Source organism: Lathamus discolor, chromosome 6, assembly GCF_037157495.1.
Source record: "Lathamus discolor isolate bLatDis1 chromosome 6, bLatDis1.hap1, whole genome shotgun sequence".
NCBI classification, from domain to species: domain Eukaryota; kingdom Metazoa; phylum Chordata; class Aves; order Psittaciformes; family Psittacidae; genus Lathamus; species Lathamus discolor.
This window is the reverse complement of record NC_088889.1, coordinates 18,740,133-18,765,935: the sequence shown is the minus strand read 5'-3', so window position 1 is coordinate 18,765,935 and position 25,803 is coordinate 18,740,133. Positions and strand designations below refer to the sequence as shown.

At 44.5% G+C, this 25,803-nt stretch overlaps 2 protein-coding genes across 15 annotated transcripts in view; one reads left to right on the top strand and one right to left on the bottom strand.

Moving 5' to 3' along the window:
* Positions 1 to 698: 698 nt before the first annotated feature.
* On the bottom strand, positions 699 to 2,748 carry RIOX1 (ribosomal oxygenase 1). Its single transcript, XM_065685707.1, has one exon. The coding sequence runs from the start codon at positions 2,638 to 2,640 to the stop codon at positions 736 to 738; it is 1,905 nt and encodes a 634-aa protein (XP_065541779.1). The 5' UTR covers positions 2,641 to 2,748; the 3' UTR covers positions 699 to 735.
* Positions 2,749 to 10,176: 7,428 nt separating this feature from the next.
* The window catches only part of NUMB (NUMB endocytic adaptor protein), a 99,963-nt gene continuing 84,336 nt past the window's right edge, over positions 10,177 to 25,803 (top strand). For 6 of the 14 annotated variants that reach the window (XM_065686366.1, XM_065686365.1, XM_065686364.1 and 3 more), the window contains exon 1: positions 10,177 to 10,277. The gene's annotated coding sequence lies outside the window, so the exon portion shown is untranslated. Of the gene's footprint in view, positions 10,278 to 10,447; positions 10,510 to 11,109; positions 11,131 to 25,803 lie in introns of those variants that run through there. The other 8 variants (XM_065686371.1, XM_065686370.1, XM_065686369.1 and 5 more) reach the window with 5 other exon arrangements.

Below are 25,803 nucleotides of genomic sequence, written 5' to 3'. Positions count from 1 at the left end.
AAACACGACAACCATTTAACTTGAAAGGACTAATAATTTCCTTACTAGGGGCTGCTGTGGGAAAACCAGTGGGAGAGGTTATTCTATCACTTGGAATTATCAGACTGAAAATGAAGAGGCAGATCCTGAAGCATTTCAAAGGCAGCAGCTCACGTTCACAAGAGAACATCTTGCTGCACTGTTCAGCAAGGACACGGCTATGCAGGTAGTGTAATCACTGTCACGGAGCAGGAGCTTCCTTCCACCTCCACTTTTAGAAGAGTTGGCTGAGTTTTTCCCGAGGCCAACAGGTGTTTGCAGCACAGCACGGGCCTGAAGGGCACGCTGCATGTCATGCAGTACAGCACAGGCACACAGAACAGTGATCATCACCACATTTGCCTGCAAGTAATACAAGTACTTCCTGCAGTAGGGCAGGCTACATTACACCACTGTGTAAACACAGATGACTGCAAGAAAGTTCACTAGCTTCCTGAAATTACCTAGAGTGTGTAGTAATACGGCTACTGAAAGGAAAAAAAATAAAATTTAAGCACTTCCCTTCTCTAGTCACTCAGCCATGCAGAATCACTCCCATTTTAATGAGAACATCTGATTTCTCTACCGATGGCAAAGCCCTTCTGCCCCCAGATGAGATACTGCGATCTGAACTGCTGCTTCACACCTAGCAGGCATAAGGCAAGAATGAGACAGAACACTTTCTAAACAAATGTATATTTATTTTGCTAAAAAAAGTTATATTTGTACCAGAGGCTTCTTTGTAGTCAGAATGCCCTTCTCAAACAGGAGTGTGGCTAGAGCTATCTTGTCCTCCAAGGTTTCACATGGAAGGGCATCCACACTGATGTGGTTTGGATAGGAAGACAGGAGAAATTCAATGCTGTCTATATACTCAGGACCTAGCTCAAGAAACTTGGGTTCTTCCTTGTGATACACTCTTGAGTTTTCCGTTGTGTAATACAGCATCACCCCTGCTTCTTCATTACACAATCTAATGATGCCATGGTGGAGGAGACGGACTTCTGTGTCTTTTGTTATCAGAATATCGACATTGCAGGGCCCTCCATCTTGCCACCTGGCTGGGAAGCCATACACACTCTGCAGCTTTTCACTTTGTGTAAGCACTGGGGGGAGACAGTCATGAAGAAACGACTTGGCTCTCTGATCCACGGCAGCATCAATGGGTGCATAGTCAACAATTTTCTTTATCAGGCTCTGCACCTTCTCCATGAAGGCTGTTCGGCGAGCATCAACTTTGTCTGAGTTGGCAACCCCCATGTATCCCAGGTAGTCCATGGGAAGCCCTTGCCGGAACTCCACGTCCTCCTCCAGGGCCATGTGCAGGGCAGCTGGCAGGAGCTTCTCCAGAAGGTCCCCCCAGGAGTTCCTCTGGTAGGAAGACACAGTGATGTGGAGGGAGTGTGCATCAGGAAGGCAGTCGCCCTGGTGGATAAAGCCACGGGGGAAGTACAGCAGGTCCCCGGCCTCCAGCACTGTCTCCAGCATAGGCTCACCAAGCTCAGCCTGTGTGAGGTTCGCGCTGGAGAACTGGGGCAGCACTTCAGCATCCACCCGAGGGCTGTAGACACGCCAGTGTTTCTTGCCCTCCAGCTGCAGCACGAAGGCCTCGATGTCATCGTAGTGGGGGGCGAAGCCTTGTGTCCCCGGCGGTGTGAGGTATGTGTTGGCCCCCACCATGCTGCCGAAGTGCTCCTGCAGGATGGAGAGGAAGTGCCAGACGGTGTCGGAAAACGTCTGGGGGCTGAGGAGCCGCAGGGAGCAGCCGTTCTGGTAGAAGTCCCACACGACTGCGGGCAGGGCCCGGCCAGATGGGTTGTGAGTCTCCCGCACCCCCTCGGCGTAGCTGGTCACGTCCAGGTGGGTCCCGAAGTGCACCCCGCCGCCCCGCAGGGCCGCGTCGAACTCGGCCGTGGAGAAGAGCCCCGCGTAGTAGCCGGGGTCGCCCCGCCGCAAGAGCAGCGGCGCCCGCTCCCAGTGCCGCCTCACGAACTCCGCCGGCGATACCGGGGCCAGGAGCCACCGGAACAGCTCCGCCGCCCGCTGGCGGCTGTCGTCCACCTGCCCCAGCCGCCGCAGCAGCCCCGCCACGCCGCCGCCTTCTCCCGAGCCCTCCGCTGTACCGCGCCGCCGCTTCGCTTCAGGGCTGCGGGCCGGCGCCGCGGCCCGCTCCACGCGGCTGACGGGAGCGGAGGCACTCGGTTCAGGCGGGGCCGGCGCCGCGGCCCGCTCCACGCGGCTGACGGGAGCGGAGGCACTCGGTTCAGCGGGGGCCTTGCGCTCCGAACCGCCGCCTCCCGCCCCGCCGCGCCTCGGCCGCGCCTTGGCCCACTTGCCGCCTGCACGGAGACGCTGGGGACGCTCGGGCTGCCCGGCCCCGGCCGCCCGCCGGTACACGGCCAACGCCGACAGGCGGCCCAACTGCCGCCGCCGCTCCGCCGCGCTGCCCGCCGCCATGGCCGCCTGCGCTGCACCGCCCCACCCCATCGGGCCGCTTCCGCCGGGGCCTGTGCGTGTGGGTGCCCCGGAGCGTCTGGGAATAGAATCGCGGGGAGAAGGAAACGTCCGCCCGGCGGAGCTGTGGGCTCGCGTAGAACGAAAGGTGGCAGGTTTTACCGTCATCCCACCGAAAACATGCCAGGCTCCTTCCCTTCCCCCGTCCCGCTAAACGAAAAGGGGCCGACCCCACACAGACCCGCTCCCTGCTTGGAAAACTGTTCTGGACGTACGCTCTAAGCGCTTGCAGGAAAAGCTTGCTCCGCAGGCGCGCCGCCAGGCTGCGCTTCCGGACAGCGCGCAGTTACTTTGTAGCCCAATGAGACGAGAGGAGGTGAAACCCATTTCATAAGGTTCTGCGGCACGAGGAGTAGAAATTCAAGTTGGATGGAGCCAATTCTGATGTGCCATCCCTCCTCCCCATCACCGTGCTGCAAAAGCACTGTACATATAAAATGACAACTGTTTTCATTTTGGAGGTATTTTTCTGACAGAGTTCTGCCGGCACAGTCTTTGCAGACGAAAATGTGGGAGAAGCAAAAGAAGCAGGAAATTGTCCTCTTTGTTCCATGATGGTTTTAGCTGAAGGCACCGGGGTTTAGACGTGTGTGAGACACGACTTCAGCCTCCGATTTAAGGTCTTGAAGATTTTAGGCTTTGCCAGCAGGTGGCAGAGGCCGACCAGCTCTCCGCACCCGCACGGTGGGAAATACTCGTGGAACGGGAGATGGCATTTTCCTGGCAGGATGATGTGGTTTAAAATGGGAGGGAAGTGCTGCCCGTGCCTGCATTTGTAGACTGGAAGAGGAAGGAAGGGTGAACTCTGTTTCAATCTATTCTTTGTTTTCCCAAGGTTAAGCCCATTTTACCAGAATAATCTTATCAGATGAAACCATTCCAACAGAACAGGGCCATTAACAAACCTGTGATGCAGAAGCTATGAAATATGGTAGATGTCAGGCTGTTGTATGCTGTAATTATAAATAAGCCTGGCTAAATAGGCTTGGCAGGGGGAAGACCACTGAAAAATCTGGGCACCTGGGTTATTACTGGTGTTACTGTTTAATTTACTGGAGTGCAACTGATTCTTAGAAGAAGCTGGGCACTGTCCAGAGAGCCTGACCTGAGTTACACCAGAATATATGTAATGACTGCAGCAAAGCTGCTCTGGATGTTTACCAGTACAGCAAGTTCAAAGTCTCATTCAAAGGCTCTAATCTTCATATGGATGTCACTTGCTGCTGCTGAGAGACAGATGATTGACACTGGATTTGGTTTTGATGTATAACAAAGTCTCGGAGTAAAGAACAGGGTGGAAAGTAACAGTGGTGAAATCTCTATAACAATAAAATGTTTCTTTTGACAATTCAGCTTTTCTAACAGTAAAGCCTTTCAAGAATAAAGAATGTTGCTATTTTTCTGCGTGACACAAGAAAAGATTTTGACCTAAGGCAAAAAGAGAGAGCTTCAGTATCATTTACATAGTACTCAGATGGTTGTCTAGGAATAGCAACAAGGTCTACATGCTGTTTTCATTCATTATCCAATATTTCAAGGGAGTTTGTCATAAAGAAAGAACAGTGTCATGTACAGCTCTTCAAATAAACAAAAGGAAAGTAGCCCACATCTCTGAATGATCAGGTGGTCCCCAGCTGCTGCTCACATAGAGTAGCAACTAGAGGCTCAATTAAATTTCTTAATTAGAATTTAGCACAAAGTTATTCATATTTTATGACCATATAAGCTGCATTGCCAAGAGCCACATGTGCTTTATTTAAAAGGACATAAAAATGTGGGGAGTACAACTTACTAAAGAGGCACAAGTGACTTCAAAAGAAATAAGCAAATGGCACCTCAAAGAAATGTTGGGTTCATTTGATATTTTAACCTTATGCCTTTCTCTGCTCAAATAATGGATATCTTGATTTTAAAGAGCAAATTAGGCTAGACCTTATCCTGCAAAGACATGAACAGTCTTCACTAATGAGTGGAAAGGGCAAAATCCTTTGCAGTTCTCTGCTATTAGATACTTGGTTGTTCACCACCATGTGAACTGCCCAGTACTTTCTCTGTGTTCCCAGCAAACCATTAATGTAAACTAGTCACTTTTAGAAACTTAAACTCAGTTTAATCCTTTTTCTCATTATTACTTTGCTGTCAGTCTTGCTTTTGCACAATCGCTTTTGTTCTCACGCCAAAAGCAATATCCAGTGAGGAAAAAGAAGATTTCAAGCCTTCACTAATGGGTTTCCTTAGCTGACAGTCTTTCTCACATGGCCTAGTGATATCCAGTATGTCATCACTGGGAGGACACTGGGCTGGATTGTGAAGCCCGCTCCTCATTGGAAAGCTATAAAGTTCACTGCCAGATAACAAGACTGAAAGCTAATTCAGGAACTGTTTCTCAAGAGCTATCCTCTGGCCCCCTCATCAGAGTGAATGCACTTACTCACTGAAGCATCTCTTGGCAGAGATTTTGGCCTCTCTCCAGCTGTTTTCCTCTTCTCAGGGATTTTCTTATTCAATGGCTGGTTGTGGTCTTTAATCCTGGTTATCTTGTACACAGAGCCCCACTGAGAAAAGAAGTCTTCCCTGCCACGAAACAGTCCACTTAAAACGAATTTATAAAAATAATAATTACAAGGTCCAGTCCTCCCTATGAAATTATCTCTTTAGAGGGATTTGGAAGCACAGACGTTTTCTCTTAGAACCACAGAATAGTTAGGGTTGGAAAGGACCTCAAGATCGTCTAGTTCCAAATCCCCTGCCATGGGCAGGGACACCTCACACTAAACCATACCACCCAAGGCTTGATCCAACCTGGACTTGAACGCTACCAGGGATGGAGCATTCACAACCTCACTGGGCAACCGATTCCAGTGCCTCACCACCCTAACAGGAAAGAATTTCTTCCTTATATCCAATCTAAATCTCCCCTGTTTAAGTTTTAACCCATTACCCCTTGTCCTGTCACTACAGTCCCTAATGAAGAGTCCCTCCCCACCATCCCTACAGGCCCCCTTCAGATACTAGAAGGCTGCTATGAGGTCTCCACGCAGCCTTCTCTTCTCCAGGCTGAACAGCCTCGACTTCCTCAGCCTGTCTTCATACGGGAGGTGCTCCAGTCCCCTGATCATCCTCGTGGCCCTCCTCTGGACTTGTTCCAGCAGTTCCATGTCCTTTTCATGTTGAGGACACCAGAACTGCACACAATACTCCAGGTGAGGTCTCACAAGAGCAGAGTAGAGGGGCAGGATCACCTCCTTCGACCTGCTGGTCACACTCCTTTAGATGCGGGCCAGGATACGGTTGGCTTTCTGGGCTGCGAGTGCACACCGCAGCCGGCTCATGTTCATTTTCTCATCGACCAACACCCCCAGGTCCTTCTGTGCTGGGCTGCTCCGAATCTCTTCTTTGCCCAACCTGTAGCTGTGCCTGGGATTGCTCTGACCCAGATGTAGGACCTTGCACTTGTCATAGTTAAACTTCATGAGCTTGGCATCAGCCCACCTCACAAGCATGTCAAGGTCCCTCTGGATGGCATCCCTTCCCTCCAGCGTATCAACCAAACCACACAGCTTGGTGTCATCGGCAAACTTGCTGAGGGCACACTCAATCCCACTGTCCATGTCAGTGACAAAGATGTTGAACAAGACCGGTACCAACACCGATCCCTGAGGGACACCACTCGTTACTGGTCTCCAGCCGCACATTGAGCCATTGACCACAACTTTTTGCATGCGGCTGTTCAGCCACGTGTCCCATGTGACACTAATAGACTTGTAAGTTAAAGTTGAATTTACAAAATGTATTTGAGTAGGACCTTCAACTGAGCTTACTCACTACGTTGATGAGGCATGTGTACTTTGGAAGCATTTAGAAGTAATTTTATGGCATTTCTGTGCTCTTAGTAGACACCATCTAGCATTTGGTAGCATTGAGCAGATACCATCTGCAGTGACTCCGTAGGCAGCTACAGATTCCAGGACTCCAGTCTTATTGCTTTTCTGTGTAAGGACAGAAGTAAATGGCCTTGAGGGGAAAATCCCCATCCTAAAATGAAATACCTTGTAGGATTAATGACATGTAGACAACCAAGTTAGCAGGCATAATCAAGCTGTTCCTGCGTGCATCACATATCCTGTGCTAGAGAATGTTATTTTGATATGGACAGACCATGGCTCTTGACAAGCTGTTTGGGTCATGCTTTTCCATGGAAGAAAGATTTTAAAGGATTCTTTCTGTATTAATTCACGTATTATTCACATTATTTCTGTATTAATGATGGCAACTGTGTAGCTTTGCTCATGAAACACATTTATGCCCGCTATTTCAAAATTAACATATAGCCATGCTAATATCCAGCAGCACCGTGCAACATTTGCTTCTTCTGCAAGATTCTCCATTTCAAAAGCCTTGCTAAAGACTTTACCTTTTTCTTTTTCTTTTTTTTTTTTTTTCCTATAAAAACTGCCTATGTTGAAGTATTTCTAAAGTACTCTGAAACTGCTTGCTCACCTCTGACGCAGCACTACCAAGACGGAAACATTGTGCAAACAGGATGTCTTGGTTTAGCAACCACATTATTCAGATCTGCCCAGAGCATGACACGAGAAAGCCCAAGTGGCACTTGCTTATTTGATTCCCGTAGCAAATTTGTGTTGCTACTAGACAACATGGAACCTTCTAGAAGGATTTTTGATCATTTTCAGTGCTCATTTTACCAGTATTGTCAAAAAATGGAATTCCTTTTGGGTAAGCACACTTACATCAGCATAAACATGCTTATGTTTTAGTATTTATACTGGTATGGCTTGTTCCTAGAAGGGTTAATATTACGGTGTGATTAGAGAAGGGAGATTTAATCACTGACATTGTTTTAGATAGCCAATAGGGGAGAATGATGTTAAGCCTCTGGGTATCTGCAACGAGGATAAAGAGTTTGCATTATCATGAATGAATATGTAATATACTCTCAGGTCCTTAGGGGATAGCATGCTATCCTGCTGTCCCACTCAGACCAAGAAGGATCTCTGCTAGAAAGGCACTGCTCACTGAAGTAAGTGGGCATGACAGGAAACAGCCAAGTCCATTAATCCTGCATATTGCCCACAGAGCCCTGTTCTCAGGCTTGAAGAAAAGGTGGAAATGGGGAAATTGGGTTGGTTTTTTTTTTGGGAATGCTGTGAAGTTTCTCCCATTTCTTTGTTATCCCAAAGGATTAAAGCACCTTGAAGTCTTGCTTCCAGTATCAGGCCTTGGAGAATTAATTTACCCCATCACATATAAACTCTGTGGGAAGACTGACTGCACAGAACAGACTCGGACCCGCAGCGCAGCATTGCGAATGTGCAGTTTGCTGTGTGAGATGCTCAGCTTGTCCAACTTAGTGACCTCTAGGGTCATCTTCCTTTCCTTTCCCACCACAGCTCCCTTTCCCTTTGGTCACCAGTGACTATACAGGAAAGTCAAATTAATAGCCGAGCAGAGAAGTGGTAACGGCAACAAGTCAATTTAGCTATCTAAAAAATATCTGTAAAAGCCATATATAGCTGAAGCATACATTAGAACTTTATTTACAGTAGCATGTCCTAGCCTTTTCTTTGCCAGCCCTCAAATACATTTAATTTAGAAGTAGAACATCTTCATAATACAGGAATTGTTCTTAGAAATTGAGGTTTAAGACATCATGTTTTATAAAATTTTCGTCAGAAATCCAAAGACTGAGTAAGATGAAGAGTTACACTGAAGCTACTGGGGATGCGGTATTTTAAGAGCTATGCCAGGTCAGGAATGTTTTCACAAAATCAGAAGAAAGCTCAGGACTGGTAGAAATGTCTGTCTAGTCATTTTGGAACGTTTGGCTCAAACATAGCTGTGTTGTACTGCTGCTGGCTGAGAGCAGCAGTCTGAAAGTAATTGAGTAACAACTGTGAGAGGGAAGGCAGCTCTCTGCTTCGGTTTTGCTTTCCAAGCAGAGGAACATGCATACAGATGAAAGGAAAAAAAATAATAATGAAAAAATGGTATCTTAGTTCATCCATTAGTGAACAAGGGATGATTCAGGAGTCAGAGCACATCAGTCTGAAACTTAAGAGTCAGTGTCATGTTCATCCTGATCCAGCACCTCCTATATGAGCTTGGTAAAAGATTTTTGCATATAATGGTCTGAAATTCCCACTGATTTCGGTTGCTTTATTTTCTGGATGTTTGCCAGTTAACATTAAGTCCATTTTTGTTGCTCTCTTTGCTTGGTTCGGAAACAAAGAGTAATAAGGGGGATGGTGCATGCAGAGAAAAGATAATGATGCAGAGAAACCTCATGTAATCTTTGCATTTCAGTTTCCTGAGGATTTTGGGGTTTGTTTTTTGGTGGGTTTTTTTTCGGATTTTGTTGTTGGGTTTTTTTTTTGTTTTTTTTTTTTGGGGGGGTGGTGGGGTGGTCGGTTGTTTTTTTTTTTTTTTTGTTCAATGCTGCGGGAACTGTTCCGGCTTGCACTTTGGCTGAAGGAGCTGCTTGAAAGTCTGGTGAGGGCAGGCAGCTGTTGGAAATACGCATGCTGGAGACTGTTCAGGGCAAAGCACCGTCACACGGGTGCTGCATGCGCAGGATTCCCCTGGGTGGCTTCCCTTTGAAGCGCAGCCTCCCTGCTGAACCCAGCACCTGGAACTGCCTCCGCTTTGAAAATGGAGGCACGGCTGCGTTTCTTGGGATGAAGGAAACCCAGAACATTTCGGATCTCAGAAAGCCCCAGCCATGGAAGTTAACGCACAGCAGAGAGGACCCTGCTCGCGTTTTCCCTGTAAACCCGGCCTCTAGCTGCTGGAGGACATTATGTGCGCGATTCCTGGAGAGCTGGCATTACCAGCACGTTTCACTGCAGCCCCGGGGGAAGGCGCCAGTGACCACGCGGGGTTTACTGGGGGAAACCGGCGTGGCACGGGGCCCTGCGGCCGGGCCAGTGGCAAACAAGCTCTCCTGCGAGGGGCTCTACGAGAGCTGCGGGGAAAAGTCCCCACTGCGGCAGCGCCGCTGACAGGCTCCGGGCGGGCGCCTGCCCCGAGCCCCGCGGGGGACTGTGGGGCGGGGCTGCCTTCAGCTCGCGGCGCCACCGAGCTGAAGCTTCTGAGAGCGGAACCCCACCGGAGGGGGGCTCTGCCCTGAGGCCCTGCCCGCCCGGCAGCCGCCTCACTGTTGTGAGGGGACGAGACCCAAGACTCATGCCACATACGCACCGGAGACAGGCAGAGAGGCGCTCTGTGGAAGAAGGCGCATCCCCACAGAGAGGACCAGCGGGACGCCGGCCGGAAGGTCTCCGGCAGCCGGGCGGAGCGGACTCTGCCCTGACCCCTCAGAGGGACCGCCGCGCACCCCAACTCTCCTCCTCGCCAGCGCACCCTACCATCGAGGGGAGAGACGGGCCCACTGCCGCAGCTGACACTTCCGCTAGCCTATCCTGGAGCACTGCTCTAACCGCCTTAGCCAATCAGAAGCGGCAGCAAAAGAGTGGGGGCACCAAAGCCCCGGCGTGAATAAAACACCCGGGACCCGTGGGCGGAGAGGGGCGGGGTCGGAGTCGTGACGAGCATCTCCTCTTACCAATCCAAAGCCCGGACGGTGGGTGGGTGGCCAATGGGCTGCCGGAATGGGCGTGGCGGGCGGCGGGGGCAATCGGCGCTGGCGGGGGGGAAGCGGCGGTGGTGCTGCTCGGTGGCGACGGGCGGCTGAGGCGGTGTTGGAGGGAGGAAGCTGCGGGCAGAAGGTGAGCCTGGCTGGGCCGCGGGGTATGGCCTTGGCCGAGGCAGGGAGGGGCTGGAGCCGCGGCCGGGTGTGGCTGTGGCGTGCGAGCCCCGCCGGGTGGGGGTGGGGGCTGGCGGCGCGGGGAAAGCCTGAGGGGGCCGGGGAGGGGGCGCGGCGGCTCCCCGGGAAGGGGATGCGAGGCCCGGCGAGAAGCGGCCGCGAGCTCCGGTACTCGCCCCGGGGAGGGCAGTGAGGTGGGCCCCGGCGCGATCCCTGCGGTGGGGTGGCGTGGGGCGGGGGCCTGGCGCAGGTGGAGCCCGCGGGGGGCGGCCGCTGGGCGAAGGCCGTGGGGGGAAGACCGAGCCGCCAGCCCGGGGGAGCGACCCCCGGGACGCTGCCGCTTCCTGGTCTCCTTCTCCTGGAGCTGCCTGTGCCTTCGGTTTCTCCTAGGCCTTGAATCGCGACCAGGGTTCAGACAGAGGGTCCCTCTGGCGCGGCCGCTCCCGGGCTGGGTCTAGCCGTGCGCGGCGCTTTGTATCGCCTCCCGGCTTTGCGTGCGGCCGCAGAGGCGAGCTGCGGGCGTCGGTGCTCCGCGAAGCTCGGGCTTCCCTGAAATCCTCCGCCTCGTCTGAGCCGGGGTTGGAGCGCTGTGAAGTTTGGGAGGCGCTGGGACGAGGCTCTGAGGCGGGGGCGCTGATGACCCGGTCTGGCAGCGGGAGTTGTAGGGAAAAGGGCCCCGTAAGCAGCGAAACTCATCTCTTTTCACCCAGTTCGTGGCTCCGCCGGTCCCTTTCAGCCTGTGCAGCAGCCCGCCAGGCTGCACAAAGGAACAGGCGGCCGGGTTCGGCTTGTCCTGCGGCGTGCCGGGGGGACTGGTGAGCAACAGGGAGTCGAGCGGGGGGTGGGCTGCTATGTGCCTGGAGAGGGCTCACCGATGATGAGCACTCCGCTCTGCTTCCAGTAGATAACGAGGGGTTAAAACGCAGCTTCTATTTCGAATGCGCCTAACTCCTTTTATTACTTACACACTTACTGCGTTGAGGGAGATGAACAGTCTTGAAGAATGAAAGGATGCGTCTCTCTGAGCAGAGTTAATGTCTTGCAGCAGCTCGGGTCTACAACTCCTTCGGTCCAGTAGATTTATGTAACCTATTCATTAATGGTTTATGAAATAAGAAGGGAGCTTTTGGGTTGGTTTCTCTGTGCTACGCTATTTTCAATGTTGATATCAATGTTTCTTAATTCAGCTGTCCGGAGTAGGAAATACTTACAGCAGTTAACAGTGTCCGACCTGTACCATTTGAGGGGCTTTGTTTGGCTTTGTTGTTGTATTTTTTTACCTTCCTGCCCCTCCAGATAGGCTCCTGAATGAGGAGAGTGGGTAAAATGGAAGGCACGGTCATTATGTTTGGCTACATTATTACTCTAGGTAAGGCTTGTAGCAAAAAGTGTAAATATTTAAGTGGATTTCTGACTCATCAGTTCTGTTTGACTTATTGATCTATGGTTACATCTAAAACGGTCTTTATAATTATGCAGAAGTTAATAGTTACCATAGAGAAACAGTATTGTTTTTCTGCTCATCAGTGCGTGTTTTCCATTTCTTCATCTCTTGGCAATTCTCTGTGGAAATGCTGCTTTTTTTTTTTTTTTCTCCTTAGCAAAAATCTTACAACTGAAATAAAAAAAGTGAACAAAGTAAAAAACAAACAAACAAACAAAAGAAAAAGAAGAATGAGATGTGTTCTTAAACTCCTTTGTTAGCCTGAGTTACCCTACAGTAAGCTCTTTTTGATCTGTAATTGAATAAGGTGTTGGTTTTAAGCCTCAGTGAAAACTCAGATTTACAGAACTCTAAACATAACACATCAAAGAAATGCTTTCCTAAAGTATACATATGAAATGCAATTCAAATTAGCCATTTAAATCCTTATTAGCAGAAAAATTATTTTTCAGCCTGGGAATTGCTTTCCAACATTTATTACTTCTCTTAAATGTGTGGAAACTGAAGGTCCATGTAAACTAGACAGAGTAGAAAAGTTTGTCTTCTCACCCTAGTGTTGTCCAACCTTCCGAGTTTGTAGTAGTAGCTGAGAGCATTATGCATTTAGGAAGAAAAAAGTCCAAACCAAGAAGCCATGCTGGGATCCTGAGACTTGCAAGGCATCTAAGTATTACACTTTGTAATTTGCTTGGTGTTGGAATGATCTGCAAGTACTTTTTTCCCTACCATAATGAGCATGGTGGGATAAAAACTTTCTAAATTGACAGTGAAAATCCTTGCAGAAGTGCTTGCCTCCCCAGGAATAGGGGTTATCAGGAAAACATATCATAGCAGTTTTTTGTATCACATGCTCGTCTGAGCTCGTTAGAGCACCATTCAGGATTCTTGGATTCCACCTATAGCTGATTTTATTCCACTAGTAATGTTGGTGAAGCTGCATAACATTGGGGGGGGGGGGGGGGGAGAAATCGCTCCAATACTTATAGAAATTAAATCTCTTTCACTCTAGAAAAGATGTTTTACGGAATCTGTCAGGTAAGAGATTCTCTTGGCAGTCTAAGCTGGTTGGACTTTAGGGCCCTGCTCTCATCTGGCACTCTGCTGATCGTTCTTTTTTTGTGGGGGAGGTATCAAAGGTTATTTATATTCTTCATTTTGCTAGCTTATCAGGTATGCTAGGTTTAAACTGTTGAGAAATCATGGACTTAGCCTTGCTTTTGGAATTTATGTTGATCAGATATATTAAAATTATAGGTTACTTTTTCAGCCCAGGGATCTCAATTTTAATAAGTGACACATTAAAGTGTATTGTCTTTCTTTTTCTGCAGAATTCCAAGCATAAGCTCGATCAAGCTAAGATTTAATACATCCTCTACAGTCACATCACTGCATGACCACCAGAGCAGCTTTGGTTTCTCTGGTGATGCTTTCACCAAAAGGAGCTGCTGTTCCCTAATAGACATTCTTTGCTGATCCAGCTGAAAACGGTAGTGCAGAAAAATTTTGAGCTTCAGTTGAATCAACTGGCTGACTTCATGGCTATGCAAATGTTATTGCTCGCAGAGGAGGAAAAGGAGATGTCTATGACCATGCTTTTCTGAAGCAGCTCTGTTTTAGTTTTGCCTAAGCTTGTCAAGAAACTTGGCAGCTTAAACTGGGACTGTGGTGGTCCTGCCTTCTTCTTGTCTGTGCAACTTCCCCTGTTGGTGAGGAAGCCTTTGTGGCTGTGAGTTAGGCAAAGTCAAGGAGTTAATCAGGCTGGTAATGAATTGCTTTCATGTTTTGTTGCATTTTGTCTGGATCATTTTTCTGAACTGGCTGACCATCCAGCTCAGGGAGTAGGAATGGGGTTTCCTGTTGAAGTGAATGAGATAGGGGGTGGGAGATGGGGCTGTAGTAGCTGTGATTTAAATTTCCTTGAGCTTTTATGTGACTGTATGTTTCCATCAACATGACCTGGGTTAACAAAGACCTATAGCAAACTGTTTTAAGCTGGCCTGGCTAATAAAACCTCAAATAAATTGGAGACTTTTCTGCTTTTCTCAGCTGGCATGTTGATGTGGGTGGTAACAGCAGAAAGTGAAGGATGAAGAGCTAGGGATGGGCTAAGTGGAGTAACCTCAGACTGACATAGCTGTGTCTGGAAGAGGGTTTGTTCTCATCTTAATTTTGGGATCCATCAAATACCAATTTTGAACTGATATGACGTATAGTTAAAACAGATCTTGCATCAGAGAGAGGAAAACCTTCATGACAAGCAAGATCAGGAAGACTGTTTTTCTTTTTTACTGACCGAGACTTGCAAACATTAATAGGTTGCGATCAGTCTAGAAGTTTTAATGGCATCGTGTCATGTGTAACTGCAGTTACATATTCATCCAGAATCCTTTTAAGTGTGTTGTAGGAGGTATCTCTGTGAAAACTTGAATTGTTTTGTTCAGTATTTGTCATTACAGAGTAATTCTTTGTAGGGTCCTGGTGTTCTGTAGTTACCAGATGTGATGGCTTAAAGGTGTTTCTGGGTAGTAATTTATGTGTCTTCTGTTTCTGCAGAACTGTGACTGAAAGTGTGTCAGGACAAGTGATTTGTGTGTGAGAAACTGGCTGAAAGAAGACTATAGATGCCAAAATGAGCAGCTTCACGTTTTCCTCAAGAGCACCTTTACACTTCAGAGTTTGAGTGCTGAATCTGTAGGATTTTTGAGATTTAGCTGGTGGGTTTTACCAAAGTTATTAGTCTTACAAGTGAAATAGTGTTTTCAGTTGCAGTGGACTAAAACACCAGTTGGATCACACAGTTAATAATGTTTTTCTGGTTACCTTTCCTCTTCTAGGAAACAGCAATCTGAAACTTCCTGTTGAATTGGATTGTAATCTATATTCTTTAATCTTTGGGTATACCCAGAGAGTTTCTTAACCAGAACTTCTTTCTATAGATAGAAGTTGTCTTGGTCATTGTCCTGGGCTTCTTCACAGGGCACAGTTCTAGAAGCTACAAGTAATATTGAAGCTATAAAAAAACCCCACACTGGTACACTTGGACAGAACCACTCTTGCTGTATGCTGACTGTTCTTAGTCTAGATGTGACCACTTTGAGTCTGTTAATTTTCTAGGGGGGAAAAAACCTAAACCTTAAGGGTTCCTCTTTCCTTCTACTTTTATTGTTTAAACTTGATTAGTGCAGTCTGAATATGTGTTGAGGCTCCACTTTCAGCAGTGGACTGATTTTAGACTGTTAAACTTGTTTCCATAATCCATTAGGACTAAAGGTACCTTGGCTTTTCCAAGGCTTTGCAGTTTGTTGATGGGCACACTGTGTGTAACTGCCAGCCTCCCCTAGTTACTCAGTTTGCCTTGCAAGTGAATTCTTAGTGATTGTTAAATGCTTGGGTCTTTAGTTAGCTGATATCTTTGTGTGTTGACTTAAGATTTTGAGTGAGGATAGTCTGCTTTCAAAGGCATTAATTCATCAACTGCTGAAGTAAAAATCTGTGGAGACACGGGAATTTGTCCCCCATACTGGGAATGACACTAGTAGAAACTTGGTTCACAGATTATATAAGCCAGGTCTAACTTCTGTTTAGTAACTAACAGTAAAAGAATTGGGGCTGTGTTTTCACTTTGTTTGCACAGTATGAGGGAAAAGCAAGTATGTTCCTTCCTTCCAAATGTGTTTAACTGTAATCTTCTAATTTTGTTCTTGGGTGTGTTGTTCTGGAACTCAGTAGCACTAGACCAGTTTATGTGAATTGAATAGCCATGAAACTTAATTGCTGGCTTGTCTAAAAGCTTGCTGTAATATTTGTTTCTTATTCAGGTAATAACCTAAATTCTGCGGAAAATAATCGGCGGATATTTTTCCTTACAAAAAGACAGTTGATACTCATTTGATTTGTACAGGTTGCTGTAACTGCAGGGCTAAAGAGCCGGAAAGGCTGTGCTCTGGCAGCTGTGTCTGGCTTATGCTGCAGCAGTAGGATAGATGAATTTTGCAGCTTTTTCCCCTGGTTTCTAATAGGCCTTTGTAAAGTATATATATATTTTTTTTTTTTTAAGGCTGGCTCTTTTCTTGTCAAAGTCTGTTTAATGTGATACTTCTGCTGACTATCGTTTATTTACAGAAATGAGATGTGATGTTGTTTCCAAAAAGCCTGGGAGACTTAATCTGATATAAAAAGCCAGAGAAAGAATTTAGCTGTCACTAAGGTAGTACTAATGAAGGTTTAGTGCTTTTTGCTGGGCCAGGGTTTCTGCTCAGATTCTTCTTCTTAGTCCTGATCAATGCAGGGTCTGCATTTATGTCGAGTCATCGCTTTTCAGGTGGAAATGTATGTCACCTGTGCATCAAATTTCCTAACCCACCCTGAAAATACCATATACGAGAATGAGTGTGTTTGGTTTAAGGTCTTACATACACCAGGTGTATCACATCAATTGTGATGCTGGTTTTGCATTTCATGTTTTAACAGTTGTTTACTGATATAGTGGCTTTTGGGGGTTTCTTTCCTTCTTCTCTTCACTCAGTGAATTATCAGTAGTCTAGTTAATGGTTAGAATTAATTACATATTCTCTTGTATTAACAGGCCTTGAACATTGTCAGAGGTTAATTTAATATTGATGTTCTGTTTTGCTTGTGTCTATAAATTTTCTTATTTTTGTATAGGTTACAGTGCCTATGTGAAAAGCATCTCTTGTGAAATGTGATCTTTCTTTAACTGGATTTGCATGGGGTGGCTTTGAAAGAGTGTCATGACATTTGTGTGCATATTTATTTACACATGAAGATTACTTCACTTATTTATTTATTTTAATGACATGAGTTTGTTTCTCAGAGGCAATTTGTTGTTTTAAAGCACCTCTCAACTGTGACATGCCTGTGTTTTCCTATGTAAAGAATACAGTCTGTAAAAAGCCCCTCAGTCTTTGAGGAACTGGGCAGCCCTGTGTATTTCTCTTAGCTTGGTAGCAGAAAGCCAGTCTTGTGCAGGGGAATGAGGGACTGTGATTCAGTTGGCCTGTGTCTTCTTGCTAGGATATTTACTGGAAGTTTCTATAAAGTAGTTGTTTTTGTATCAGACTTTATATAGTCTATTACATATATTAGTTATGTTTGGATTCATACTATGCAGCTGGCAAATAGAAGAATCACTGAATGCTTGTTGAGCACTTCTGGTGTGTTTTGGATATGTGCATCATGCTAATATTGAATATGGAGTATTTATAATTTCATTTAAATGTCTGTAATAGCATTATGTGGTGCCTTTCCTTGTTTCGTTTTTTTTCCCTCTTTCAGGTTTTATTTTGTCTAGGCAAATTCTGACCTGCTAGCTTAGATGGCCTGGAGACTCCTCCACCAGTCTGTAATGAATGTGGTGGTAACTTAAGTTCATTCAGTTTTGTACTGCCCCCAGGAATAGCACAGTGGTACATCAAGATAATTTTCAGGTTTTCTCATGGCCTTTTTACCAACCTGAATCCTTTGTGTCTTGGGTTTTCGTAAAGAGTACTCAACACTGTTAGTGTTATCTTCCAAATAGGGTCATTGCAGTTTTTTCCTAAATACTGCAATATGAATGCTTATAATTGTTCAAAAGCATTCAAGGAGAGCTTGTAAGATTGGCTTGGCACACACGTGAACAGCCAAAATATATAAATATTTCTTTACGGTCTGTTCAGGTACGGTACACCCTTTTAAGGAGGTGTGTGTGTAGTACTATCTAAAAGTTTTCATCATCCTTGGGAGTACTGGGTCTGCACCTCAGAAATGACCTATATTTGCATATGATATAATACAGTTTCATGTCCATTACCTCACATGGTCCTGTATTTCAGTTTTATTTTCAGTTGTAATTGATTATTCTCTGTGTAATTAACTCTTGCTTTGGACATTGTTTACATTGCATGCACGAGTTTGTTCTCAAGGCAGTCATATCCACATAGTGTTTAGTATTTTGCCCGTGCATGGAGCATAACTGAGACTAGAAAAAGTCAACATGGTTTGTCTGCCTAGAGTATCTGTTGACTTTAAGCTAAGGACCCAATTCTGCAAATCTTAACAGAGTAAAAAATATTTATCATTCAAGTAAAAAGAATTGTCTTAATACATACCAATTTAACAACTGTTAAATTGCTATTCTAGTACTGTAGATTTAGTTCTTCCTTTCATCTGAGACACTCGGTGCTGAGGTAGAAACGCAGATACACCAAATACAGTGAGGTGCTGTGAACTGTGAAAGTGTTACTGTGGTTTTGAAAATCTGAAGGGTGACAAACAAGTCAATCAAAATAATTATTTTTGAGGAAATCCAGGATGAAAATCCTTCTGAGCATCTGAGTCTGTCTTAAGTTCCTTATTCCTCAATTTCCTGTCTTAATTTCTGATAATGTACTGCAGTGTTTTGCTGTGAATGAGTGGTCGCTTGGCTTGAAAAGGAAGTTTTCTACAAAATGGCTTGCCTTCTTCTGTTGGATGTTTTCTCTCACCTGCAGAAATTTAGTTGCTTTGATAGTTTATCACTCTCTTTAATCTTCTGTATTTCAGAAAAGAAAAAAAATTAGCTATTCAGAACTTTTTGGAAGTGGGATGTATCCTGGAATTGTTTGAGATGCTGGACTGTGACTTGTCTCCAGTTGTGTCTGATAATGGCTAAGCTTCTTGCACTAAATTGCAGTTTAGCATCCTGGGACTGTTTGTATATACCTTTCTTGAACTGAATAAATGATAAAAGTGCTTTCTTTTTTCCAGGTTTGTTTTTAACAGGATTGGTTCCCTGTTTCCACTTCTGTAAGTGCTAGCACTGGAGCTTTGGGTGGGGGAGAAAGAACAGAGGGGCTGTGTTGTTGCTGAAAGGAAGTGACATGGATCTGGTACATATGGCTAATGAAACTATGAGCTAGTACAATTCAGAAATAGTCCTGTGTGCCTGCCTCCCTCACCCTCAGAAGGTGCCACCAGAGCTGAAGATTATGCATTCAGGAGCTCTTTCCCTGGAGTTTCTTCTAGATGCAGGAGTGATCTCGGCATTGGGGAGAGACTGCCAGTAGCATGGCATAGGTAATTATGGCTCTGTGCCTCTTTAGTAGACAGGCATCTGTAGCTCTGTTTATGTGAGCAGCTAACTGCTGATTGTCTTGTGGTAGGACGTAGGTTTCAGAGGTGAGAACACATCTCGAGTCCATCAGCGATGGTAGGTCTCCTGACTACTACCACATTGTCTTGCTGTCTGCTTCTAGTAGATGCCAAGATGTTATTGAACAGACTGGGTTCTGCTTGTTGCCTTAGCCTTTCCTCTTGATATGGTGTATCTATATCTGTTCTGTCCCCTCACGTAATAGCCCTAGAAGTAGGGGTTTCTGCAAGTAAAAGCTGTGCAGCCCTCTAATCATAAGTGGTAGTAATTGAGTGAATGTCTTGCTTTTTATAGTGTTAGATCCAGTGGAAAACTGAACCAATTGGTGAAGGCAAAATGTCAGCAAGGGCTAAAATTATTAATGATGTGATTCTGAAGGTACAGTTTGTCTTGCTAACGATGACGTTACCGGGGGGGGGGGGAGGCAGGGGGAAGTAGTCCTAAAATTTTCCTTCCTTCACATTTTCTACAAAGAATGGAAAATTTCATTTCTTCCATGGAGCTAGGCTATGGGGTTGGCTTTTTTGTTCGTTTTCACGCGTTGTCTCTGGCTCCAATTATATCTAAAAAAGTACAAACATGCTTACTTCAGTCCTCTTAATGTGGCTTTTACATAAACAATGGCTTATTGTTCAGTTTACTGCTTTAGGTTTTGGCCTAGGTAAATTCTGTTTAAGCTTCCTTTCCTATTTCAAAGGTAGTCTTTTGATTTTCTGCTGTGCATCTTTCTGCTGTGAGACTTATCATATGTATAAAAACTGAGTGGCTGCAACTACGTTTGCTTTTCTGTCTATGAAATAGGTACCGATTTGTTGAGTCATCTATTTGAGATGGCATTGCATCTGGTCTAATTCTGTGCAGAGATACTAGATCAGTCTACTGTGAATTGCTGTCCTAGTTTCTTCAGTGGAAAGAGACTGGCATCTGCCAGTCTTGCGTCATATCACCACAGAGTCTGAGGACTGCTATTCTGTGGTAGGTGTGAAACGGCTATAGCTGTAGTATTTTGAAAATCAGGATTAATTCCATCTTAGAGGAATTGCTGCCAGATAGGCTTTGTGGCATTTGTGGATACCACCAGCAGTTCATGGCTGAAAATTGTTTTTAACTGATGTTTCCTTGGATTACCATGTGGTGCAGCATTTCTAAGGCATGTATAGCTGGCAGGGCCAGTAAACAGCACTGGTTTAAAGCTGCAGGCCTAATTCTTGGGACATGCTGTTTTCAGAAAGTGGGTAATGGTGCTAGTTCAAAATACATTGGGAATTGCTTCTCTTAACAGCTGTTTATGTGAAACTGGGAATAAGCTTTCCACTCTGGACTTAATAGCTCTTAAGATCTAAGCAAAATAGTTTGTTAAATTCTCTGTAATTCTTAGTGCTTGTTTCTTTTAGGCATCTCCGAATGATTGAAGACAATTACTAATTTAGGGAAGGAGCAAGGATGGTCTTGTTTTCATCTTTTAAATACAAACCATCAGTTGCCATGTCAGGTGTTATTAATGAGTACTTACTTAGCTTCAATAGGCTGTTAAAAAAAAACCCTAAGTGAAGTTCCCCTAGTAATGTTGGTACAGAATGTATGGATATCAGTCTCATTTAAGTGTTAAGGCAAGCTGCATTACTGTATTAAATTAGATACTGCATAATTCTGTGTTTTCTTTGGGGACTTCATTATCTGCTGTTTTAAATCTGGAACTGGGTTACAGAAGTTCTGGGTTTTAAAGCCAATTCTTTCCTTTAATGCAATTTAGAAGTTGTTTTTACTTTCCTGAAGATAGGAGTTCATGTTCCCATACCCCCCGCACAAGACTTAGTCCCAGTAACATTTATAAAGGACCTAACCAAGAACACTGTCATTAATATGCATTTTCTTATAATTCTAATGTATTTGGGAACATTTAAGGTCAGATAGCTGGAAAATGTGTGAGGTGGTTACTGCTTAGATTGTAACATATTACTCAGTCTTGTCCAGAGCAAAATTAGGGATGTTTTTCACATACATATAAGATTTTTATTTTATTTTTATTTTTTTTTATTTTATGACTCTTCTTTTTGGGATAGAAATACCACACTGAGTTTGTCTGAAAGGTGATGAGAATAGTTTCATGTGCTTAAAGTTCTTGTTTATTTTGTAGTAAGACTATGCAATTGGTCTTTAAGCAGTTAGCAGAAATTCAGGTTAACAGGACAGGGGAAAGGCAGGACAGTAGCAGAGTGTAGCATTCTATGCTCAGTCAGTGAAATAGATGCAATGTGTAAGACTCGTTCAAAATAGAATTCTTGTGGTATACAGAAAGTAACGGATGTTGAAGAAAATTGCAAATTCTTTGCTGATTTTGCAAACTAAAATATCCATGATGCAGCACAGGTTTGTTGAAGAGTAAGCTGGTTGATGGATCCTCCCCACCCTGTTATTTTCCCTAACCTTCTCCCATATAAATTTCAAGGCACAAGGTGCAGCTTCTTTTAGTGAAAGGTAAATGTGTCAGATCTGGCTTAATTTTTATTTTGTTCTACAGATCTATTTGCTGTTAGGTTATATGGGGTTAAATCCAGAAGGCTTAAATTTTGCAACAGTAACATTTAGGTTCTTGGCATGGCAGACTCTGGGTTATGAATTGTGTTTTGGTTCTCCTGTGTGGAGTGTGGTGGAAGGTTAGGAATGCAGGAATCTCATTGCAAAGAAAGGGTATTTATTCCTAAGGGTAGCAAATAAAACACAGAGATGGGACTTGAATCCTCTTACTTTCTAGGGTTAAGGTACCACACTCTAAGCTGCAAGATGCTTATAACCCTTGGGATTTATGATTGTAAGCCTCTTTTGAAGTTTAAATCATTTCTGTGGTTCATGGGCCATTCTTTCTAAAATACCACTGGAGGAGGTGGTAGATGTGCCTCTAGGCAGTGTTACAATATTCAGAGAAACAGATGAGTGTATGAGCTGTAAGCTCAAAAATGTTTTTCCAAAGTCCTGTTCACTGACAAGTATTTTTGATCTTGTCAGTGGCACTACTGAGGATGTCTAAGGGTGGCCCTGGATATCTTGTGAATTTTTAACCTGACTGCTGCCACCAGAAGAGCTGGTCTTGTTGCCCACTGTGTGCTTCTGCTGTATCTTTTGTGTTTGACTTTTTTGTAAGCCATAATCGTTAAGTGAAACCAGCAAAAAGTGACCATTTTCTAATGCTGTGATGAGCTGGATTGTATCTGAGTGGTGTGGCAAATGATGGTGTAAGGGGGAAAGGGAACTAGAGGGACCAATGGTCAGTTGGATTAGTACAACCACCTCCTGCAACCTGACCTTATATATGATGGGATTGTAGTTTACATCACTTCAGGTTCTCCAGTGCAAGGAACAGAAGATAATTTGCAGCTAGTTAAACCTAGCTTGGATTGCCATGTGGAAGTGGCATGCTAATGATTTTTGAGGTGGTAGGAGAGTAAAATAAATTGTGTGGTTTGTGGGGGGAAGTTGCCCCAGTAGTAAAAAAGGAGTTGCCTGTGAAAAATTGCAGTGTTTCTGCTTTTGGAGTGGGAAGTGTTTTATTTCATCACTTCGAAGATGTTCCCCACTCAAAACAAGCAAACAAACAAATAAAACCCAGAACACACCCCCCCAAAACAAACAAAAAAAACCCCAGAACACACATTCCCCAGAGTAATAAAAGATGTTCTGGGCGAGAGAGGTGGAGGTGAGCCAAGGACAAGCATGCCCGTCAAGCCCCGTTGTCAGGCCCCCCTTCTCAAGGACTGATGGGTACTGTAGGGGGCTTTTGTGCCTCTTTAGTGTATGGATGCAATACTCTTACTTTGTATGTGTGGGTTTTTTCTTTGAATGAGAGCTACTTGGTCAAATCATAGAATGGTTTGTGTTGGAAGGGACCTTAAAGTAGCAATGGGGAACTACCAGCTTTGAGGAGGTTTGTCAAGTGCCTGAGCTGTGTAGCTGTGACTAGAAGGAGCAAGTGCTGTGCTTGCATGAGAACTTCACTTGCACAAAAGCTTGAGCAATGGCAAGGTTCAAGCTGTGAGAGGGTGTTACTGCTTTTGGGTCCTTAATATCTGTTTTCCTGTCACCCCGTTGCTGCCCACTCTTGTCTCTGCTTCTCAGGGGAAGGAAGAAGAACCTTTTGTCTGCATAGTCTGCCTAGGAAACTTTATTTCAGGATCCACCTCTTGGAATACAGATCTGTGAGCACTGTTTTTTGGAGACAGATGCTCTATGGAGATAAGCATTTATATGTTTCTGAAATGTCTTCACTTAATCAGCTCTTGCTTTCAGAAAGGCTGCATCAAACACATGGGAATTTGTATTTCTATGCTTGAAACCCTCAGGCGCTAGGGAGCACAGGTGCAGCTGTTTGCTCTAACTGTTCAGTACGATCTGTAAAAGTCTGTATTTCACTTTTTAAAGATGTGGAACCATTGATTCACTGTATCTAACGTGCTACAGGCTAGAGCTGTGACGTGGTCACCCTGTTACTGTGTTCTGTGTTACTGAAGCATCAATTCAGGACCTTTAATCTTAATTACCACTTACCTTTCTAGCAAAAGGATGTGGCGGTACCAGGTACCCATGTCTGGACTGGTAGTGTTGTTGCTGATTATTGGGCTGTTAATGCCCAGACAAGGTCTGCCAAGAGTACAGAATTTCAGGGGGTGAGGTGAATAAATGGTTAAAATAACTTGTGCAAGAAAACCTAAACTATAGCTGAGCCCAAGTAAATTTGAAAGTTCATCACATGGACCAGTTATTAGTGGGGTAAACACCTTGTATTTATGGAAGTGCTAAAGAATTTTAGCCATGAAAGAAATGCTGTATGATTATAGACTCAGTAAAATTTATTTGGGTAGGAGGAAGTGTTTAATTTCAGTCTGCTTCAGCCAACTTTTCTAATGCTAAATGGCAGGTAATCACTGTATTTAAAAGTTATTTTGAAGTAAACTTGCATGTTGCATAAAACTTTGGAGAAGAAACTGACTATTAAGTGTCATTTTCCTAGTAAAAATGCCTGCAGTGTTTATTCAGCTATACCTTAATACGTTATCATTAACATTTCTATGGCATTTTCCCACTTTGACAGTTTGCATTCTCCTTTTCTTTAAAGGAGAGGGGTGACTGCGCACTGCTGTGTGCGAGTCTGACTTTAAATAGGCAGTAAACACCAGAGTTTAGTATATGTCATTTCCGAGTTTGGTTAGTTCTGTGATGAGGACAGCTGATCTAGAACGTTCCTAATGGGATTATGTGTCCTTTGATTTTATTAAAAGGTGTCTGGTTTTACCCCAAACTTCCCAACATAACTGTTATAGGTTCAGTTTTATGGTGGATGCAGAACTCTGTGTGCCATTATAAAGTCCAGATGCTTTTGCCATTTGAACACTCTAATCTATTCCTAGTCTTTGCTTTAAATGCAGCCGAATTTGTTAGTATTAGTAATTCGCTGATGTTATCTGGGCTTGAGTTGTTTTTTTGCAGAGTGGAGTTGTTGGGTCTCCTGTGTGTTAATGTTGTAAAGGTAGTCCAATAAGCTGTATGTGTGTATTGGATAAATCTTATTTTTATGCCTAAAGTAAAGAGGGGATATTTGTATGATAGTGTCTTCGAAACTGGGTGTTCTGTTGTTTCTAGAAAAGCTCTACCAGTTCTAGTCAATTTGTAAATCTCTGTGTATGCACAGGCATTCAGATTTTTATAGTCAGGAGGCTTTATCTGTTCCAAGCAAAGCAGAATCCGGTATCTCTTCCTTGTTTTGCTGGAGACTAAGTTAAGATTTTCATTCTTTCTGAATTTGGCAAGCAACTCCTGCATTGTTTTGTGAAACTATTTTCAATTCCTTGGTACCTTCATTTTTGTGAAACAGCTTATACATGGGCACAGGGGTTCTTCTGGTAGGTGTCAGAGTGGGCTGCCTGAAAGTGAAGTGTGAAGGAAGTGCTTAGGGGTGGAGATAGTCCTACCTTAAGAAGCTGCCTGAGGAAAAATATAAGTAATGGATGCCTTGGAGTACTGTTTAATACAAAGGAGGTATTAGGGTAATGAAAGCTATTGATAATCCAAGTTATTTGCTGATGTATCCTTCCTTCTGAAATGATTACTTATGTAATTCATGTAATTTTCTTAAATTATAGTGAGAATGAATTGCCTTCGGTGAGTTGTCTTCAGTCCAGCTAGGGTTATTTAACTTGTTTTAATTCTGATAGCAGTTATTTCAAATTCTGACTTTGCACCTCTTCTGATGTGACTTCTCTCAGAACAAGCGTTTTGCTATGAATATGAACAGGTTTGTTTCAAAGCGAAGCGTTTAACAAATTGATCTAGGAAAAAGGCTGAGAATCTTCAAAGTGAGAATGCGTATTGGTGGAAATACTATGTGAGGCTTTTGGAGAGCAGTTTTTGTTTGATTCTGAAATGGTCTGGAAGAAGTCCACCTTTTAAAAGTTGATATTGAAAGATATTTTTTTTTCTCTTCTGCTTGTTTCATAAAACTTAACATGAATAAAATTAATTTTCTTCTTGTCAAACCCAGTTTCCCATTATTCTTCAAGTGGGAAAGCTTAAAAGCTTAAAATTTAGAGAAAACTTAAAAGGGCAGGTCTTATCCTTGAAAGGCACGTTTTCATGCTGAGTAGATGAAACATTTCTTGCTTCTTTCTTAGTGAGGCATGCTTGCTCAGAACAGGCAAAACTTAAGAGGAAGCTTTTACCTGGATATGGTTTCCAGCTCTTGTCTTTTGCTGTTTTCATCAGCAACCTTCCTCTTGATCCCAGGAGTGCACTCAGGAGGACTTGCTGACTGCTGCTGCCATGGGTCAAAGATCAGGTGCTGCTTTGAGAGCAGTTGCTAACCTACAGGCTGTAGAGGCCTCTGGCCAAGTTGTGCCAGTGAGGATCTTCCTGCAGAAGCAC